This window comes from Notothenia coriiceps, unplaced genomic scaffold (assembly GCF_000735185.1).
Source record: "Notothenia coriiceps isolate Sejong01 unplaced genomic scaffold, NC01 NC01_scaffold00032679, whole genome shotgun sequence".
In the NCBI taxonomy this organism is placed as follows: Eukaryota; Metazoa; Chordata; class Actinopteri; order Perciformes; family Nototheniidae; genus Notothenia; species Notothenia coriiceps.
This window is the reverse complement of record NW_011365380.1, coordinates 400,249-422,511: the sequence shown is the minus strand read 5'-3', so window position 1 is coordinate 422,511 and position 22,263 is coordinate 400,249. Positions and strand designations below refer to the sequence as shown.

Sequence of the window (22,263 nt, the reverse complement as noted above, 5' to 3'; positions counted from 1 at the left end):
GCCCGGGGAGCAATGGGAGTGAGGGGGGAAGGGGAATGTCCGGTGCCTTGTTCAAGGGCACCACGGCAGGGCAGGAGGTGAACTGGGACCTCTCCAAGTAGAAGTCCTCACTCCAAATGTAGGTCTGGTCGGGGACTTGAACCGGCGACGCTACGGCTCACAGTCCAAGCCCCTACTGACTGCCATAGATTTAGTCCCTAATTTTGCTCTCAAAGTGCACCAGATTGATGCATTTAACTTCAACATTTAAAAAAAAATCTTCCCGGGGGAGCTTGCCCCCGGACCCCCCTAGAGGAGGTGAGGTCCACCACCTGCCCGCACCCCCTGTTAAATTGTCTCACCGACATTGAGGATGCTTCCTACGCCAATTCCATGTGTCAAGTCAGGCAAATTGGGTCCAAATGTTATTGCATCAATGATCTGTTAACATTAAAATCACTAAATATATGCTGTAACTATTTTGCTCGAGGCAACTCAAGGGCTCAGGTAATGTGATTACTATATGAATAATGGTCCAAAATAACATAAAATGCATAGGGTTTTTTGTTAAGTAACATACTTTCGTCGCCGGCCGGCCGATACATGCCACGCATTAAGTGGGCCTGTCTGTCAATTAATCCCCGGGCCACTTTTTCCCCCCAGTCCGCCCCTGGTCGAATGCAAACGAGCATGTGCAGTCAGACTGTAATCAAGGCCAGGCTGTGCACAATGGAGTCACACACACCACAGTTTGCAGCACCTGAAATTTGAAACAACATAGACGGCGCCACAGAACAAAGAGAAACTGGAACTACTGGCAAACTGGAGTGGGGTTCATTTTTTCTCTTGTTGGGGGATGAGAGGCAGCTGAATTTCCTACAGAAGTGCTGGTGCCTTCAGGCGTCACGGGAAGCACGAACACCGAGAACACAAATGACAGTCTGTGGCTCCTGCACGTCTAGCCACACAGAAAGCACCAACCAACACAGTGGAGCAGGTTCCCATTAACCAAGCTACTGAATTTGAGGTGAAGCCAAGTACATTTGTTGCCATCTAGTGGAGCAGTATGGAACAGCCCATCAGTATATCTGAACTTGCACACACTCTTCGTGGTGTGAGAGTAAAGTCATCCTGATCTAACTATGACACACTCAGTGCAGTTGGTGACTGAATCAACAGTGTGAGTCAAACAAAAAGACATTTGCTCAAAACATTATCGGGGTGAAATTCCTCACGTACACTCACATACTTATACATTACAATATTAACTCAAGGATATAATGGGAGGTCACATCCCAGTGTCCTCTTTGTTTTGAAAGGAAGCAGACAGAACAAAGGAACAACTTGTGACTGGTTGTTCATCAATTATGCATGACAAAATACTTGCTCTGCCTCAGAGTTTCCTTTCGTCAACTTGTGACTGTGTTCAATTATTGGTAACATCCGTGGTTTGTACTTTGGTTTGCCTCTAAATGTACAAGATCCTAACAGTCCATCACTGTTTTTTGATTTGAAGTGTGTATGCAACTGTTGCTCAAAGTGGAACGATTTTTTTTATTTAAGAAGATAATCAATAATCTGCAGCCACAACAAAAAATAAATCCCTAAATGAGAAATTACATCAGTTGTCAGTCTATCTGCCATCCTCTCTCCATACACGATACACTATCTTAAAAAAGAGAGGGCCAAGTTATGACTGAGTGCTGTTCATCTCATCTCTGGCACCACAGTGACTAGCCCAGCCGTGTCAGAGAGCCCGGTCTGGCAGCCACATTTCCTGCACTCTCGAACACACACTTACTCTCACACACACACACATTCACAGGGCTCTACTCTATTTTACCTTAGAGGGTGCTCTTTGTTATCCATCTGGCTCGGCTCGCTCTGCCTGTCTCCCTGCCCACCACATAAACCCAATAATGCTACGCTGCTAAGGCCTGCTCCGGCCCTGGCCAGCCGCCCAGTGGAAAACAAAAAGGAGGAGGCCAACGTGATGAAGAGGAAAGGGAAGGGAAGAGTGAGGAAAAGAGAAGGTCATTCACGGACAAGGAGGCTGGCACGCTTAAATTAGAAAAATCTGGGCTTCAGGACTGGAGGGCAGCAAAGGCATCTTTCTGTGAGACACGCAACTCAACTGCACCCACAAAGTCTTAGTTTAGTGAGCCTGTATCCACAACATAAGAAATGTATATTTTCATCTCTAAAAAGCCTTTATGACCTACACATCTCTCCTGGTCTCCATGCAATATCAACTATATAATATTAAATACTTCTTAATAACCATTGAAATAGGCTCAAAAGCAGTCCATAGTTTAATCTTTGCAACAGAAGAGAAAGCCTTGGATTAGGGACAGAAGGCTGTGTGTTGCTTTACATAATGAACTGAACTATTAAACACGACTGATGGGTACATATTCAAAACATATATCATCACACAATCAAATATCTGCAATGTCTTTCCAAATATTCAGACGCAGGCTGTAAACAATCCCTTCTGGAGACACATATTCCCCCTGACATCCAATTCACCTGAACATATCCCCACACCAAATCACACACACACACACACACACACACACACACACACACACACACACACACACACACACACACCCCAGTGGGGGGCCTTAATGATGCTGCTGTTATTACACTGTTTCTTGGGGTAATATAATTACCTTACTGTCCTTAGAAATCGCTAAAGTACTTAATGTGTTCAGTTTGACTAAATTAGAACAAACCCTGTTAAGAGTAACATTAAGGTTTTTTTCTGTTGCATTATTTTAGCTTTATGCAGCTGCAAAGTGTCACAATACATTATCAATAAAACAAAGGATCACTCTTCTATGCCTGTGTTTATAATACAATGTATAAGAATTGAAGGTAAAGGCTAAATAAAGCAAAAGTCAAACTGAAGCTGAATGTGATTGTTTTTCATGTGTTTTGGTCAAGAAAAACCAGCTTCTAGAAATTGTTAAATGTTATCGGTTGATGGAGGCAAATAAAAAGGGAACTGATCATTAAAATCATTAGGAACTTTTATGTGGGAAACATTATTGTGTGCGCCAATTTTTGCACCAATCCTTTGATTATATTTATTGGGATAATTGAAACTCTTTGTTCTAATGGAAAAGTTGGTTCGTTCAGTTGTTGTTGATATTACAGCCATGACCGAAGTAGTGGATCAACAGACCAAAATGTAAATCTAGTATGAATAAAATATAACCGTATATATATATAAATCACCAAAGGTTCTAAGGACACTAGTGCCGCATACTTGAACACCAACATCTCAGGGGTCTGTGGAGACGCCAGAGGAGTGGGCTGAGGAGGGGAATATGTTCTCAAAGTTAGAGCGGAGAACATACCCTTCAGCGCTCGCCTGGTGACCAGAGACAGGCAGAATGTGCTCCTTACTTATTTACTTGCATAACACTGAATGAAATATGCCATGAGGGCTTCAGGCCTTGGCAATGCACACATATACACACAAAGTACAACAACATGCGGTACAGTCAATAAACAAACACACTATTCCGATATGCTCACACAAATGAAAATATATGCTCAAAGCACTTTCGCCCAAACCCAGTCCAAAAGCCTTCCAACAAAAACATATGCAACAAATGAAAATGTTCCCCAGACAGTGATTTCAAATGATCTGAATCATAATAAGAAGCTTGGGCTAAAAATCTATTTACTCAAACCCTTTAACAGTGTGAGCAGCATCATTTCTGTTACGTGAGCTACGCTGATGATGCCTAACACACATACATGTAAGGATACAAAGCTGTTTGTGTTTGAGGGACTGTCACCATCAATAGAGTAGATTGGGATCATAGAAGAGGCAGAGTTACTGTTAGCCTCTTGACGTCAGACCTGGGGATTGCACACAAGATATCATCATGTGTTTCTGCTTGTAGGCAGACTCATAGCTCAACAAAGTATAATGTGTGTATGTGGAGAAAGAGAAGAGAAGAGAGGAGAAGAGAAGAGAAGAGGAGAAGAGAAGAGAGGAGAAGAGAAGAGAAGAGAAGAGAGGAGAGGAGAAGAGAGGAGAGGAGAAGAGAGGAGAAGAGAAGAGAAGAGAAGAGAAGAGAGGAGAAGAGAGGAGAAGAGAAGAGAGGAGAAGAGAAGAGAGGAGAGGAGAAGAGAGGAGAGGAGAAGAGAGGAGAGGAGAGGAGAGGAGAGGAGAGGAGAAGAGAGGAGAGGAAAGGAGAGGAGAAGAGAGGAGAAGAGAGGAGAGGAGTTTCCAGACTGGGTGATAATCCCCCTGCAGACTCTCGTTCAGACTCAGACAGCAGAGTGTGTCAAAGCGAGAGAGGAAGAGACATCCTATCCGCCCACACACTCACATGGCGACGGAAAGGAAGCACTGCTTTGCTTTGCCAATGGCCAGTGCTGTATCTGGGGGGAAATCCAGAGCGTCTATGAATGTGAGGGTGTACGCATGAATGCTTTTACATGCTGCTAACATGACGAAGAAGGATTGCTATAAAAAGCATGAATGCTAAGTAGGTTGTGGTGGTAGTGTTGTCTAGTCCAGTGCACAGTATGTGGGTTTACAGACTTCATAAAGCATTCATGTCCCTCGTTTAGACTTTCACTGATTTGTAGATCCACAGCTTTAAACACAGGCCTTCTACCAAGACTAACAATATGACATAACTGTAAGGACTAAACCAAAATGTTCTAATATAATAATTTCCACAATATGTATCATTTATTTTCAGTGGTGGCTTCATAGAATTGGCTTTCACTTGGGCGGTCCAATCTTTGCAACAAATCCATTCAAGTTGACGGTTATTAATAAAAAGGATAGATTTCCAAAATCCACATCCTTTAAATTTAGGAAATATTCTGCATCAATTCATATTTTTGGGCATTTAACCTTATAATCGTATTTCCTTTCTGCCACACACACACAGAAGCATGCACCTGTATTAACTAACAGCACCATAAACTACATTTATATAACTACAATTATCAAATCAAGGTTGTTAAGGCGGCGACATCATTACATATAATGACAGACCTTCAGAGCTTTAATTGAAAATTGGTACAACCCTACAATATTCTAACCATGACTAGTAAACAGATTTTCTCGTGTAAAATTGCTGCAAGTCCCTTTTAACTGGCTGAATATTTGCTCATGCTGAAAAATGAAAGAAATTAAACTAATATGTACTGTTTCTACAGAACAACACTCTTGCCTACACCCATTTTCAACATCCAAATTCAAATGTGTGCTCTGCCCATCCCTGGCCACTGTGTGCATGGCCGAGACAGAGAGACGGAGAAAGAAAACAAGTGTTGTTTCTGAGCTCCGGGCATAAGAGCGCTTGTGTCTTTGTTGATCTGTGCGTGTGTGTATAAGGGAGGCGGCTGCAGACAGACAGGCTCTAGGGGATTACAGAACAGGACAGGGCACCACAACTCATCGGCCCGATCACTGGCCACAGACAGATAGGCTGGGATGAATGCTGATGGCTCACTGATGGGAATCTGCCACCAACAACCGACAAAGAGCATTTATCTGTAGGGGAAACCCGGCCCTATTCTCACACTCAAACAAACATGCATTCAACTCACACACACGCAGCTGGATACACACACACACACTCTTTTAGATTTTTTTACATATCACTTTCATCCACAGTGCCATGGCTGTCGGCATGGCTTTCATTTCTCATATCAATCTTATTTACCACGCTTTGGCTCCACGGAGAAAATAAATAAAAATAAAACTAAATTCTGTTTCTTCTTAACGTCTGGCACTAATCTCTGAATGTTGACCATCATTCCTGCAATTTCTGATACCATTTCTACTCACCAGTTTAATTTTTCATGTGGGGAATATAGCAACATCACAACAACAAACTGTGAGCAACAAGAGTGACTAAATACAAAAATAGATGTTGGGTTCAAGTTAAACCACGTTGTAGCAAAGTTTAATACATTACCTATATTACGTATTACCTACAGTAGCGGTTCCCAACCTGTGGGCCACGGCCCCCTAATGGGCCGTGAACGCATTGCAATTGGGCCGCCGAATAATTTGCAAAACATTATGATTTGTGTGGAAAACATTCATTATTAAGATTTTTTTTATTTTATTTGAACCTCTTTTCCTTTCTCTTTCTTGATCCTCCTTAGCAACGGTCATTACAGTCCTTGAAAGCGGTCTGTACTGCTGAATTAAAAACATGTTCTGAATTGACCAATCAGAACTTTATTTAGCCTCCGTATTGTTTATGGTTGAATGTGGGCCGACATTTTTTTTTTAGATTCTTAAGTGGGCCCTGAGTTGAAAAAGGTTGGGAACTGCTGACCTACAGTCAAATATAAAAAATGATGTTTTCTCAACCAAACCAAATAATATAGATTTTCTTTTGCTCCTTTTGTCGTTTCTTTTTGTTTTATTTGTGTGTGGATGTGTGTACACTTACTTGCCACCCCTGAGGCCAGACCGTAGAGCAGGCCTCCTTCGGCTTTCTGCTCAAAGATGTGGGTCGCTGGAGGCGGACACTTCTCCTGCCTGATGAAGTTATAGAGCAGGGTCTTCACCAGCCGACTAGTTAAAGACAAACTGGAGGAAAAGAGACACAAACGCAAAGAGAGTTTCACAAAGACAGATGGGGCTCTCTTCAGAAGAGGTGTAATAAGTGAGTTCTTCCAACATTTCAATAATGATGTGAGTGTCTATAGAATATTATAGTAAAAGCCCTGAGGTTATCTAGTACTCTGCCTTAGAAGCTGTCCCTTACCTGCTCAACAGAAACATCAATTACATCTGACTGCACTCGACTGAATACAGAATATGAACACAGGCATTTAAATTATTCCTTTTATCAGAGCTGGCGGGGGAAAAAAGATGTCAGCTCATTTGCCAAGTCGGCCTCATTATCTGCCACTAATAGGAGTAGGTGTCGACCCTTTCTCAGTGTAATAAAAACCAAGGAACCAGACATAGGACTTGTTCTAGTACATGCAGGTGTGTTTGTGTATGTATATGTATATGTATATGTATATGTGTGTGTGTGTGTGTGTGTGTGTGTGTGTGTGTGTGTGTGTGTGTGTGTGTGTGTGTGTATGTGTGTATGTGTGTGTATGTGTATGTGTGTGTATGTGTGTGTATGTGTGTGTATGTGTATGTGTGTGTATGTGTGTGTATGTGTGTGTGTGTGGTCCATATTATGTGTCAATGTGAGTATCTGTATACCAAATATCACAGTTTTTCCAGCAACACAGCACATTGTTTCTTAAACGACCAGTGATAAAACCATTTAGATCTGTTTTGCCAACAACAGCTACGCCAAAGCATTTCTCCATCTCATTAGCAGTTAATCCAAAGTGCTCTCATTTGGGTGTTATGCTGCAAGAGCCCTAAAAGAAAATGACTTCCATCCTCTGTCGACCCATCTTAACAGAACTACTAGACTTCAAAATGCATTCAGGCTTACAACATTTCTATTTCAAGATTATAATTAACAAAGGATTTAAAACATTTAAAAGTAGCTCAACATCAGACTGTATTAGCATTATGAGAGTTATACTACATCCACACTCCAATTTTCCCACGCTGAAGATTTAGCTTATCGACATTTTTAAAACGAGTCACTGGATTACATTCTTTCAGAATCACAGAAGATTAAGTCACAGTGATAAGATAAGAAGATAAAGTTCTATTAGATTCATTTCTGTTTTTCCCCCTTAGTATCACTGAATGACACACGAAGACATTGTTTGGAACACGATGAGAAGTATCAGAGTGTGGATATATAAACAGCAGCCTATATCAGGCAGTGTCACGTTGGATTGGAGAAGATCCAAAATGGTCTTGGCCTGCAGATTGTGAATGACCCAGTTAAAGAGGTAAGTGAGAGCAACTCGTAATGCAGTCACATTTTTCTTTATTGGTTTGTTTTCCAATTGTGCTTTCATTTAAGCTAACTTGGTAGTGGTGCTCAGTTAAATATCAGTATCTTGTCATGTGTGCTTTTTCCTCACCATCGTCCTTTCATGATGTGCTGATAGATTAATCCATCTCGGAGGATGTCTTTGTTGAAGAGTTGGTAGGAGAAGAACACCAGCAGTGTGGTCACCGCTTCAAACAGGATGCTGTAGGTGATGTCTCTACAGGAAAAGAAAGACACAATAAGAGTTCATGCAAATACATTATGATCACAACTTTAAAAAGGTGATGGATACATGTGTAAGAAGACAAGGTTTAGATATGTAATTCTTAATGTAAACACATACAAATGCCTGATATTTAAGCAAAAGCCTTTCAAAATATCAAAAACATTCATTCATTACGTTTTAGGAAGCAGGATATTTGCATCTGTGACATGTTGTATAAAAGGAGATGCCAATGGAAAGTGGCCCAGTGCTGATGACTATCCTTTCATTGAAGTGTGTTTCCTACTTTTAATGATAACGTGCTTCCGTAACCCTGGACACAGACAAACATGGCTTTCAAATAATTAACCAGATTTTAAACTTAGGACAATGGTGTTTTTCTTTCATATTTACACAATATTTGCCGATTTCATTTCGCACTAAACTTGATTGTGTACGTATGTATCGGGGTCTTCAAAAATCATTTTATTAAAGTATTCATATTGAATACTTTTCTTGGTCAATAAAATGTGAAAAATGCTTATCATACATTTCCAAAAACCCAAGAAAACAGCTTGTTTTTCTCCCTCCAAAAGTTCAAACTTAAATGATATCTTTAAAAATGTATTTGCCTTTGTGTCAAGGCTTGAATTACGTTACGTCATTACAAATGATAGTTACTGAAATAATACACTAGGTATGTCGCAAAGACACCTAATACAACAGTAAAGACTTCAACCATAGGGCATAGCTTTAATGTAAGGCACCTAAATAATTGATTAGAAAACATTTCAGTTAAAGAATGTGTGGGAAAACAATAGGGGATTAACTGTATAGGTCCGAATCAATCTTTCTTGTCAAATGAAGACATAAAAGATCAAGTGCAGATTTCTGTCAAAGATTTGGGGGAAATATATTTCCATCCAAACCAGAAGCACGTACAGAGGAAACAGGCCAACAGCAACAAAGTGGTGGAGGAAAGACAAACAGGTGGAAGTTTTGAAGCTTAGACAATGAATCTTGTAGGAATGCTGAATGGATTCACACGAGAGCTGGGGTTTGAAGTCCAGAGACAACAGAAGAGACGGGAGACAGAGAGTAGATTGGTTGACAAAGACGGGAGGATCAAAACTGACACAATACAGACACGGGTACAGGGAGGGAAAGTTTAAGATGAGTGGAGGAAAATGCCATCGTCGGTCATGTTTGTGTGAACTTGTTTTGACTCTGCAGAGGAGGATTTTGCCTCTGTGCGACAGACAGAGTGGCAGGCAGGAGATCATTCCAGCATTGATGAGTAAACACACTGAAATATTCCCTCATTAAAGCAGAGAGTGTTAGCGTGCACACCGCCCACGGGGAGTAAAGGATGATACCATTTTTCAATCATTATGTTCCCTCCTCTCCCACTCCTTGGCACGGCTCCTAATCCAACTTTCATTTCAAGCCTTTTTCTCTTCTTTCGACACCGCAAACATCTTTTAGTCATATCCCTTCCTTTTCATGTTGTCCCTTTACGCGTCACTCCGCTAGCTCAGAGCTCCAGCTCGTCAGTCTGGCTGACGGCTCTGGAAGTGAAACACATGGACATCCGAGCCTAACCTTAATCCATAATGGTCTCCAGCTTCTCTCGGTTAGTGAATGAGCAAGTGGAGCACGCAAAGTGAATTACACATACAAACTTTCACAAAGTGTTTTCCATTAACTGCTCAACAACTAACATCCTGGACACATTAACAACCACCGAAAGGCAAACCAAAATGACGGTTTGGGCTGGGAAACGGCAAATAAATTGGGTTTCGACATGAAAATGTCATGTAGTTCCTGTTTTCTGATAATAAAATGTCAAACAAGTGGTTCTGAAGAATTAGCACTTTGACATTCAATAAATCTCTGTGTGGGATGAGTGAAATGCAACTTCTCAGTGTTTCCGAATCAGTCTTGCATGTGTGACCTTTTTAGTGAATGTAAAACACAATGGGGTGTAATTCAACCACACACACACACACACACACACACACACACACACACACACACACACACACACACACACACACACACACACACACACACACACACACACACACACACACACAACTTACAGCAGGGGCACTTCTACGATCAGGTGAATGAGATTGGACAACAGTTCCTCCAGGAGGTCCTCGCTGCCTGTTTCTACACAAGAGGTTGGGGGAGTTATTATATGAGACAGTAAGGCAGCTTCCTGTTGATCACAGTCTCTTTTCGTTTCTTCCAACTCCAGTTCCACCTTCTCTCCATCCCTCCTATCATCCTTATTTCATGCTTGCTGTACAGAGGAATGGCACAGAGGGGAATTAGCCAATTTGGATTACAGGGTTTCCTGCTGGTTTTTGCCAAGTATAATTTAATACTTTTACAGACATTTTTAATATCAAGTGGAATGTAATGTAAGAGCCGTTTAACGATCATACCGGCCAAAATATGAAGAAATGATGGAAAACCAGGAGAGATGAAATGGCCTACATTCATTTATTTTGTATAACTTCCCAGCAGTATAGAGCAATAATTCCTAATCATGGAATTAATCAAATTAACACAATCTGGACACAGATAAGCGGCAGGAAATGAATGGATTAACCAAATGAATGTTTAATCATTTATATTTTTGCATAAAATTCAAACTTGCCCATTATGGAAGTAATGAGCTATTTTAGCTAGCATCAGTGACGGTGCTTGCCTGTGGCTCTGATTAAAGCTCCTCAAAAAACAATTAGCATACAATCAACTCTCAACAATTCCCCTTCTTTAAGTGTATACCGTCTTGTGACAGCCAGCAGTCAAGCACAAAACATTTTGTAAATGAACATTACTGCCAACAGCGGGAAAGATTATATTTTTAGACTGTTGCAGATTTAATTTACGACCTCCTTGTACACTAAACTATCTTCTCTTCACCATTTCCAACCAGCTGTAATTAGCTTGGTGTCATTTTGCAGGCAAGTCTCAGAATGATCATTTTTACAACAATCACCCAGCACAGCAGATCTAACCCTTAAAGTACTGTGAGAGCAGTCTTTGTGAAAATGTCACAGTTAAAGTGAGAGTGAGAGTTGGTGGTAGCAGGAATAACAAACAGCTAAATAATGACTCAAAAGGAAGCTGACTTTATTTCTTTCCTTTTAATGCCGTTAATGCTTTTAACCAAAAATGGGTACGTTATTAACAGGCCACCCGTTTGGAGAGTGTTTATGACTTTCCTCAGAAAGGCCTAGTGTTTGATGCCAAAAGAAGATGAGCAGTCAGTGGACGAAGTTTCAGACTTGTATTAAAGAAGTCTCTAAGAGAGAGATGATCCAGGTCAGTAGCCGGGGGTATTTGTGCTCAATTAAAAAGCCAATTTCTTATCTCTCTCTAGGTTTATAAGGGAAGTGTTACACATTTGACCCTGGTGGCTATATTCTAATAACTCACATCTTATGATCCCACTGAGGGCCAAACTGTTTTAAGATTTTTTAGCAGTAGTTTTTAATAGTTTTTTTGTGTGAAGTACTCTAAAGGGAGTGGAAAAGAGAATAGAAAAATCTCTGAACTGACTTAATGCGTCTGTAACACAGCTGCTAGTCACTCCACGAGAACAAAATGAGTTGTGTGACTACAAATCAGTGGTTGAATCCTGCCAAGTTGATTTATTTTGTGGCCTCACTGACTGCACATCTCTCTGTGACGCACCTTCCTTTTTGATCAAATGTATCTGTGACGGCGCTCACCTGCACAGGAGCCTGGCGCCCTCTCCTGGTAGGAGAACTGTAGGTGCAGCTCTTCTTCACTCATCTCCCTGATGAACACCTTGAGCAGGCAGCGAATCATGAACAGTGCATTGTGGGCCTGCCAGATAAACAGCTGACTGCGGAAGCACAAACAAAAAGAAATAGGTTGTCATGTTCAAGGTCAAACATAGAACTGTGATGGAAATAAATGCTAAGAAGGGCTAGCTTTGTGACATTGATATGTCCTAAATGCATAAAGGAAAAGGTGAATGACCCTGAAGTGTTCTTCTGTAATATGTTCATTCAAATTCAAATGGTTACACACGAGTAGCTCGGAATACTTGAGTAGTAAAAAGCCCTTCTGGAACTAGAAACTAAAGGAGCCACTTCAAATAAATAAAGCATGGGGTTGTCACATTGTAGTTGTGTTACATTGACTGAGCAGAGTTAGGGGAGCATACTTTGAATAAGGGTGATGTCTTAGTGCATTTATTGCTTTTTAGTTCCTATATATTATTTGCATCTCTCTCTGTACTACTAAAAATGCTGCCGATGAGCAGTTTTCTCATAACCTTCTTTTTGACAATGAAACTGCACAGTATTCACACAGAGACAACATCAGGACAGAGTGGCTGGGAAACAAATAAAGAGGGAAAACAAGAAATGATTGGATCCATGCAGTGCAAGCCACAATGTTTCACAACCACTCTCTGTCTAATCAGTCCCACAAATTGACAATTTGCACAACCCAAGCCTGTTAGAGACAGAACATTTAGGTTTTTTTAGGGAACAAAATCTGTTACGAAATGAGGGGGAAATAAATAGGAGAGGACGGGGAGTGATAACTCCAACCTCTAATGATGTTAAATAGAGAACGAGTTTCCTCCCAAACAATTTTGGTGAGTCGGGCAGGGTCAATGTGTGGAAATGGAGCTTGGCAGTGAGAGCATAATGCCACATGTGTTGATGGTTAAACCTCAGCACTTTACTCATGGGAAGCTACAACCACTTCAGTGTTTTCTCCCCTGTAAGATTCCCTGACTGCCTGCAATCAAACAATAGCTCCAACAATAACACCAACACACACATTGTCTGTCATTTCAGGATCCATTATCTTATCTGAAGTTCTCATACTTACTCTTGGCATTCTGTAGAGACTTTCAGCTCTTTGGTTCTTCCCAGGAAAATTCTCACAAGGGCACCAAAGTTCCCCGATCTAGGATTGTTTTCAACTTGGAAAGGAGGAGAGGAATTATGAGCAGCGTTACATAAGATGCAGAAACTTAATCTGATAGCTTGTCATGCAAACAAGAAGCAGAAACAAATGTTATGATAACTTAAGAGAAGTGGATGTCCATTGTTATCAATGCATTTACCAGTAGAATAAAACAGACATGAAACATATTTCAACCATAGGAAACATACTGAGGGTCTTTGCGAGGGGGATGACAGCCTCTTCCAGTAACTTGGAGTCACCACTGTTAGAAAGGGAAACAAAGGGAAGAGTCAAGTTAGGAAAGATAGGGGAAATATATCTAAAAGACAAGTAAGAGAGATGGATCAGAGGATCTGATTACTCAAACCATCTTCTAGAAACCTACTGTGAAACCAAACAGACACTGATAACATTCAAAATGTGCGTCTGCATTGACTCAAAACAGACAATGTAAGATGTATTAATGTGAATCTATTCATGTAGTGACATGTAAGGATGTAAACCTTTTATCATATTGTTCTGACTAAGTGAATATATTTACTGGTTTATTAGATCAGCTTGATGCATTTGTGGTTTAAACGAACTAATGCAATCTATACATTTTGATTTGATTTCACCGTGGAATCTCTTTCCTTTCTGGAAGACGTCTCTTGCCGTCATGTCATGCTTGTTGTATGTTTTAAGGGAACAACTTTTTGGGCTGTTCAGAAACGCCCCTTAGGCATTACCGCGGTGAAAAAGTGAGCCAGGACTGACAGGAGCAGCTGGCTCTTATTAAAGACATTTAGAGGGATAGACATTTTGGGAATGTGATTATAATAAAAGAGGAACATAATCTGAATTAGGGCTGCACATTATATCGTTTTTCATTGTCATTGCTATGTCAACTTCAGCTAACACGTCATGGAAGACTGCAATATTGCACTTTTATTTTTAAGGATGGTTTTTTACTAATACTGTCTTCGAACTTACTCAGAAAATCCATATCATTCTTTTTTGGTGCCCTTTATGTTAAGCTTACAAGACATTTGTTGTAATTGAGCAGTTTACTGAAAGCAGCATAAATGTAGAACCGAGTACATTTTATCATCAGGTATTTCTGACAAGTAATATAGTTTTTTCTGAACAACATTATTGTGTATCTTCCTCATATCATGCAGCCCTAATCGGATTATTTCATTTTAGGCTTTTGTTAAACTATTTTCTGACATTTTACAGCTGGAACAATACATCAGAACAGTAATGTGCGAATGAATCGATCATGAAAATAGCTGTTATTGCAGTACTGACTTTAACCTAGTGTTCCTGTATTTTGTGTTGCTGTTAATCAATATATGTTGAATTTGCATCTTCTATGGAGTTAATAGAAAGAAAAGGATAAATTGTGTGAAATGAAAAGAGTAGCAAATGGAATAGATCAATATTTAAAATCAGGCAAAAAACAATTGCAAAAGAGAAACTGTAGTGTCTTTACCTCTCAACACTATTTCCAAAGAAAACAAATGCTGTTTTATTCTCAGCCAAGCGGGACAATAACTGATGAATTATTACCGAGGTGAGCTCTGTAAACATCCTGCCTGAAGTTTAATGTTTGATCCTGGCTGTAAATGTTAAACATTTTCTTATTAGGTTGGTTCTGTGCCAACTACTGTTGATGTAGCACACTGTAACTCTTGATTAGAGTTGTAACCGTAAGATATTTTTATACCACGATAACCATCTTAGATACCAGAGATACCATCTGTAAAATTCAGGGAAGGTTGCTCCTGCCACTTTCCATTTGACCTCCAATGTGTTCCCTGTCCTGGCCTGCCTCTTGTTTTGTGTCTGTTGCCCAATTTCATCTAGGGGCTGCAAGTACAAATTATTCTCACTATCAATATATTTGTTTCAGTTAAAATAATAATAATATTAGTTATTTGAAAATGCTGATTATTCTGTGTCTGATGATTGAGTCCATTGTGCTTTTGACAGGATGACCTTGTGATCAAATGAACCAAAGTAAGAAATGTAAATAATTGACAACTAAGCAGTGAAAAAAACTCAAAGAACTAAGTTATTGACACTGAGGAGTTTATAGCATATTTAATGTCATAATCATGATGAGATGCGACTGAAAACCATGGAAAAAGCTAGTAAGTGGACCTTATCATAGCTATTATTTGCCTAAGGTATTCTCACCATACAAGATTCAAGGCTTTATTGCCATATGCACAGTAGCTACAGTGTAGATATGGCAAAGAAAAACTTCACAGGCTCCTCTAACAGTGCAACATGAAGACACCACAAAAACAAAAAAGGTAACATGAAGCTGCAACCAGGAAATGTGCAGTATTTGATACATTCCTGAAAAAGACATTTCTGGTTGTGTGTATGTGTTTGTTTACCTGCTGGTGGGACTGATGAAGGTGAAGGAGATGAGCTGGTTCCAGAAAGGATCGTTCTCTGATATGGACTCGGTGCCCACCAGGGTCCTGAGGCTGGGGTTGTCGGACAGGTCACTGACCTGGCTGGTGTTGGCTCCCATCGCTCTCTACTGGCTCCACTCAGCCAGACTCACCACTCTTCTTGCTTCTTCACCAGGCATATGCCAAATCCTGGGGTAGAGAAAATACTTTAGCTATTGATGCCATCAAAAATAATGAACACCTTTACTACAGACGAACTATGCATGTCTAAGCCACTGCAGAGGATGTTATACTAATACTTAATGTTGAGCCCGCCCTGATATTCAAATAACCCGTTATCCATCTATGTAAAATCAAGAAAGCAAAATTATCCATCCTCACATTCATACATTAATTTAAAAGAGAGTTCAGGTTCAATACAGGATGCAACATAGAAACCAGGACCTGTGTTGTGTGTGATGACACACCTTTAGCACACAGGTGTAGCCAGCGAGAGAACATTTGCCCAGTAAATTGATAACATTATAAGAACACAATTGTGGTAAACCAAAGAGATGGTACATTTTTACCTAGTAATAGTCATATAACAGGCACAGATATGTAAGACTTACTTCATTGCCACATCTACACTGTAGCTACTGTTCACATGACAGTAAAGCCTTGAATCTTGAGATCTGAGCTGTGCTGAACATGCCATTTGCATGAACTCCTTGTTGTCTAGTGCTAGCTAACAGAAAATTGAGACTTTGCCAGATCACCAGCGAGTTTCCAAATGTTGTGTCAGTGTGATATCTCAAGCATCTCCAGTTGCATCTGCTCCTTGAGTTAAGCAACTTGAATGACGTTAGCTAGCTCATCCTGTTTCCAGTGCAAGGAATAGTCTTGGCAAATGTGAGTGTATACACGGTGTAGTGACAGTCACACGTCTGATAAACCCATAGCTTGATAAGTTACTGATTCACGAGCATGTCCTGTTAACTATTGGCATTTTATTACTCAGTGTCCAGAGAGTAGCTAACATTCATGGCTTGTTTTCCATCAGCTGACCGCTTACCTGTCAGAAATGCTTCTCGTAGTTACCGCGGCTCTCTCTACTCCCAGGACCGTTAAAAGGCGACGGTTGCTTCCCCAAATTAAGAGCTTTGTCCAATTTTGATAGTCAAGTGTAATTTCAGTGCGCAAATACTTGAAACTGTAGCTAAATTGCGACAATTAAGTTTACTCTACATACTCCTTTCCACCATGTTTTCCACGTCGTCACCCCTTGCGTAATGACGACATATTATTACGTAGGTGACGTAGAAGATAGAAATAGGGCAAACAGATCTGCCTGATCTAAACTTAGATTTTCTATGTATATTTTCTAACCCCTTCTAAAGTGTACACTTAACACAGGCTAGTATCATATTTATAATGGCTGAATATAATCAATATGAAGATCCATGCACATTTTAGACTTGTGTGGGTTCAAAAAATAATCATATTTTTAAAAATAATGTCCTTTTTTCCCTTGATTAAGCTCAGTTTGCCTCAACAAAAGTTGAGAACAAATATTACACGCACAGGATGTATTAATGTGTGATGTATGCAGGTGTGCGTGTATTCATTTATTTTCTTAGTTTTATCGATGGTTTTATCTGACATCTTACAGTTTATGTCTCATGTGATCAAACTGCTTTAATCTTTTTTCTTTCAAATATGTGATTAAAGACTTATTGCAGTGATATATTTTAAACTATATATTTACAAATATTATAATGCTGCTATTTGATATAGTTTAAAATACAAACAAAATCAAACCCTTATTGACATTAAAATATGAAGTGAGGACGCTTCAGGTCCATCTTGGTATAGGATCAATAAATGAGCATCTTATTTTACCTGAAGGTTTTTTTTTATTATTATTATTCATTAAACTACAAGATCCACATTGAAAAATGTTTCCATAGAGAGTGAAGAATCAACACAGTACATTTATAAATCAATTCATAATTAACAAGGAAAGAATATCAATTATAACCAATCTCTTAAAGTTACTGTTATACAAATGGAATAAAATACATACAAGATCTGGACAATATGGAAGGTTAAAACCAATTATTGAAAAAAGTATGATAAATAAATGTATGGTTTCTCTATCTTATATTACTGGCATATTTACATTGTTTCAGAAGCATTATAAACATTTAGAGCTGTTAATCTGTCTTCTTATCTGCTGCTATTGTGGATCCGTTGGCAGTGGCTTCACCGTTGCTTTCAGGCTGAAATACATGAGAAGTAAAACATTAAAATTATGTTATCCACAACCTTCAATCATATAAGAGACTCTAAACACCAACAACAGTATCAGTCATGGTTAGGCAAACTAAAAACCAACTTAACCTGAAAATTCAATCACTTTAAATGTGATAATAAATGTGAAGAAATAGACTCAGTAGAGGTTTCTCAATACTCAAATTTCCGCATTTAGCCTGTTATTGTCTCATTATACTGCACTGTCAATGAATTAAAAGTAAATATGTGTGCCTTGGCAGTCTCAGCCATCAGACAGAGAGTGCTGTGCCTCCTGTCATCATTAATGGACGTCTCTTTAAAATGACCGCTCAGAGGAGAGGAGTTCTCATTTCTCTAACCGCCTGCTGCTTCCCCTCCTCTAGAGTGTCTGGATGAGCTGTATTTAAGTGGTTCTTGTTAGGCCGTTTTAGAAACAGATATTTTTTGACAGATTTTAAAGCAATTATCTGAAATCCCCTGCACATGAACAGGGCATTAACAAATAAATACAATAAATAGATAATACTATACATTCTACGTATATTCATTGTACACTGTTGATACCTACAGCCATTCACAAATAACTTAATTAATAAAAGGAAAAAGGTTTTTATTGATAAAATATCATAATAAAATCATTAATTTACAAATAACTTACCTTTTGAGTCCCATTACTGTTGTTGGTAACTTGTTGGTCAATAGTAGCCTTCTCTTGGACTGCTTTTTTGGGCCAGAATTTGTTAATTATGGGTGAAATGAAAGGATAGATGTAAGGCTCCAGGAACCTCTTGTAGACCCACAATAGGACAGGAATCACAATACAGGGGATGCACACCATGACTGCTGCTTTGACAGGACTCCCACAATAAAGAACCTAAAGCAGGGAGAAGACAGAGTTAAAGAAGGGTCAAATATATTATTAAATATAAATAACAACATCAAGAAAAAACATATTAATATTGTGCCTTTATCTTAGTCATGTGTTACGTGTGATGCTATGTGATGCTAGGTGATGCTAGGTGGCTATTTGGAGCTGCCTGACCCAAACATTGTATATTTTCAATATTTGAAGTATAGATTTGTTCCCATTTTTTTTTTTTTGCAATTTAATGGATAATGTTAAAAAATGTCATGTATTTTGTATTCAGTGACTGAATACATTTTAACATAATTGCACCCATCCTTGGTTTTGTCCAACTTCAAAATGTATATCTTCACTTGTTATTCATAGTGCAGTGATGTATCTGTAGACAACCAGGACTGTGTTATGGACATATCTTAACAAGGGTGACTAAACACGTAGAATTCAAGTGTCAAGATGCCAAATGTATCCCCTTAAGACTATTCTCCGTATCATCTAATAACAACTTGTATTATGCATTTATCTACTAGTTCTCAAAGCAGTGAGGTTTGTAAACCAGCGACCTGTCAGTACAATTGGTGTTAAAGAGACTAATTTTTGTTCAAATAGTCCATAGAAGCATTATAGAGGCTGTTTTGATCTCTCCTTTGAACTCCAAATTGTCATGATGAGGGTTGTCTTAATACATCCAGGGTTGAGTCACTTCCAGATGACATTTAATCGTTTTTTAACGTATCGTTACTGATTAGCATACACCGTCATCATGGACTGTTAGCAGCTAATGCCAGCTTCCTGACATCTGACATGAGGTATTATACCTCTTACAGAGTTAACAGTATGTTTTAAGCCATATAACCTTAGCTGAGTATTAATTCTCACCTCTTTGGACTACGAAACACCACTATTGTCACGTATTGCCGCTGAAGACAGGATATTTCTCCTGTGTTTTTCGGCTGCGAAGTCTCTGGAAGTTTATTATCAACACATGCGCAGAACCGACTTCCGGTGTAGAAGAGACAACCGGAAGTTGATACATAAAAGGCATCCATGATAAAAGGGCGCCTTTCTTCAAAACAACGACACGAGATACTGAATTACATCTTTGTAAGTTTCTGACGCATTATTACAGTATAATTTAAAACCATTTATAACGTTAGTTCACCGGGAATGGTCAACAGTACACTAAATGGCACTGGAATCAGCCTCGGTTAAATATTTACGTAGTTTAGTAAATGTGATCCTATAGCCTAGCTTGAAATAAGTCACAAACAGACAGCTAAATGACAGCTTCGTGCATGTATGGTACCTGTTTAACCTTTTTATTTGTTTGCCTCTGATTTCTCAAGGAAAATTGTATTCAGTATGCACCGAAATATACCTAAACTTGCTGCTTTTTTCATAGTTGTGTGCAGTTTTGTAGCCCCCTGAACATTTGCTGTAGTCTAAACGTCCTTTATGTCTTCATTACAGTGTCACAATGCCTCTGTCAACCCAGTCGCAAGGCGATGCGGAACAGTACGTTTTAGTGGCAAGTTTGGATAATGCTCGCAATCTGTCCAACATACTGAAAGCCATCACCTTCAAAGACCATGCCATCTTCAGCGCCACACCCAATGGACTGAAGGTCACTGTGGAGGACTCCAAATGTATGCAGGCCAATGCCTTCATCCAGGTGTGACCGCTTTACGTGTTTAATAATCCTTGTGCTTGTTGGATCAAGTTTAAAGCAGCAGAGTCTTGGTTTCCTCCAAATTATGATAGTCATACTTAAAATAATATCCATCAGAGTTATCAGGAACCAGAGGTATCCTAATATAATATAGTCCTCAAAAAGTATCCTGCAAATTGAGACACAAACTGACAAGTCTGCTTTTATTCCAGTCTGAAATCTTCCAGGAGTACACGATAAAGGAAGATTCGGTGGGTTTTCAGATCAACCTCACTGTTCTGCTGGACTGCCTCAATATCTTTGGAGGAAGCACAGCTCCAGGTGAATAAAAGGAAATGGAAAATAATCTGTTCAAACACAGTTTACTAAGAAGTTAGATTAATATCCATTGTCATTTCCTCCCTGTGTGTTGTTGCAGGAGTATCAACAGCCCTGCGGATGTGTTACAAGGGGTACGGTTACCCTCTGACCCTGTTCCTGGAGGAGGGGGGGGTAGTGACAGTGTGCAAGATCAACACCCAAGAACCAGAAGAGCCAGTTGACTTTGAGTTCTGCAGCACCAACGTCACAAACAAGGTGAACGTTGTGTGTAATGAAAGCGATAAACTACTTTTCTGTTTCCTTGCAATGTATGTTACTTACTTTAATAGCCAATAAGGGATACATATGAGTATCCGCATGTTTATTGAGAGCGATAGACCACCTATAACTACGCTTTGACCTCTTTTTAAAGGTGATCCTGCAGTCAGAGAGTCTGAAGGAAGCCTTCTCCGAGCTCGACATGACCAGCGAGGTGCTGCAGATCACCATGTCCCCCAGCCAGCCATACTTCAGGTGTGTTTAATACACAACTTGTATAGCATTTTGAAGCATCACTACTTGTCCTACAGTATCATGTTTAAAGGATTTGGTTCATTATTTGATGGTTTAAACTTAAAATAAACATTTAATTTTCAATCAATAATCCTACCGATGATGATATTAAAGGAGATATCCACACACTTATATCAATGCAGTGTTATACCTTTAGTGTTTATCAGTTAGGACTCTTTGATACTTTCAGCACCTTAGCAAAGCAATGGTCATCCTGCATTAACGATTAAATCTGTCAAGGTAAAGGAATCACACATCTTCCTTTCAGCTACAGTGTTCATTTGTTTGTTCTGCCCTTCAGGTTGTCTACATTTGGGAACTCTGGAAATGCCCATTACGATTATCCCAAGGACTCTGACATGATGGAGCTGTTCAAATGCACCAAGACACAAACCAACAGGTTAGCACTGAGAAAAAGTGTTTCACTAACTGTTGTCACATTTTCCTTTCCTTATAATGACCACCTCTAGCCACACACTGAGGACAGTTAGTTTATCTATATGTCTGCAATGAGTTCTAACCCTGTTCTCCCTGTGACAGGTACAAGATGTCTCTGCTGAAGCCCTCCACCAAAGCCCTGGCCTTGTCCTGTAAGGTCTCTGTGAGGACAGACAGCAGGGGCTTCCTCTCTCTGCAGTACCTGGTCAGGAATGACGATGGACAGATCTGCTTTGTAGAATATTACTGTTGTCCTGACGAAGAGGTGGCGGAGGACTGAGGAATCTCCATTTTTAAATGAGCATTGCCAAGACATTTTGGAGCATTGCTGCTGGATCTGGGGAAAGATAATGTTCCGGTTTGATCTTGTTGGGTACCGGTTTGATCTTGTTAGGTACCTGTGTGCAGTTAAACCACCATCGTACATCATTTCATAGACAAACCAATTGTATATAGTTACTGTTTAATATGGAGACAGGTGTTTTGGTTCACATATCTCTTGCTATGCTATGTTAATTGCCTTTAACTTATTGAGCCAACAAAGTTGTTTAATTGTGGCCACATCTGTTCATACAATGTTTGTTTTCTAGATATTGCACCTTTTTGACACATGCAGTGAGCTGGATGATGGCTAATAAAATAAGATATTCTATTTAAATGTGAGGCAATGCAGGCCT

The 22,263-nt window shown here is 39.6% G+C and overlaps 3 protein-coding genes across 3 annotated transcripts in view; 1 reads left to right on the top strand and 2 right to left on the bottom strand.

The window, feature by feature from the left end:
* The window catches only part of dym (dymeclin), a 27,121-nt gene extending 10,389 nt beyond the window's left edge, over positions 1–16,732 (bottom strand). Inside the window, exons 1-8 of the mRNA XM_010789250.1 lie at positions 16,525–16,732; positions 15,450–15,659; positions 13,272–13,324; positions 12,985–13,078; positions 11,847–11,983; positions 10,200–10,272; positions 7,987–8,112; positions 6,426–6,565 (exon numbers count right to left, since the gene is read on the bottom strand). Coding sequence (XP_010787552.1) covers positions 6,426–6,565; positions 7,987–8,112; positions 10,200–10,272; positions 11,847–11,983; positions 12,985–13,078; positions 13,272–13,324; positions 15,450–15,589 — 763 coding nt within the window. The 5' untranslated portion in view covers positions 15,590–15,659; positions 16,525–16,732. The remainder of the gene's footprint in view (positions 1–6,425; positions 6,566–7,986; positions 8,113–10,199; positions 10,273–11,846; positions 11,984–12,984; positions 13,079–13,271; positions 13,325–15,449; positions 15,660–16,524) is intronic.
* A 629-nt stretch (positions 16,733–17,361) lies between these two features.
* On the bottom strand, positions 17,362–19,591 carry c21h18orf32 (chromosome 21 C18orf32 homolog). The gene is made up of 3 exons (XM_010789209.1): positions 19,486–19,591; positions 18,403–18,618; positions 17,362–17,731 (listed from the first exon to the last, which is right to left on the bottom strand). The coding sequence occupies exons 2-3, from the start codon at positions 18,580–18,582 to the stop codon at positions 17,666–17,668; spliced, it is 246 nt and encodes an 81-aa protein (XP_010787511.1). The 5' UTR covers positions 18,583–18,618; positions 19,486–19,591; the 3' UTR covers positions 17,362–17,665.
* Positions 19,592–19,609: 18 nt separating this feature from the next.
* rad1 (RAD1 homolog (S. pombe)) lies at positions 19,610–22,239 on the top strand. Its single transcript, XM_010789210.1, has 7 exons — positions 19,610–19,710; positions 20,077–20,278; positions 20,488–20,596; positions 20,694–20,851; positions 21,009–21,109; positions 21,450–21,548; positions 21,689–22,239. The coding sequence occupies exons 2-7, from the start codon at positions 20,084–20,086 to the stop codon at positions 21,864–21,866; spliced, it is 840 nt and encodes a 279-aa protein (XP_010787512.1). The 5' UTR covers positions 19,610–19,710; positions 20,077–20,083; the 3' UTR covers positions 21,867–22,239.
* The last annotated feature ends 24 nt before the right edge of the window (positions 22,240–22,263 follow it).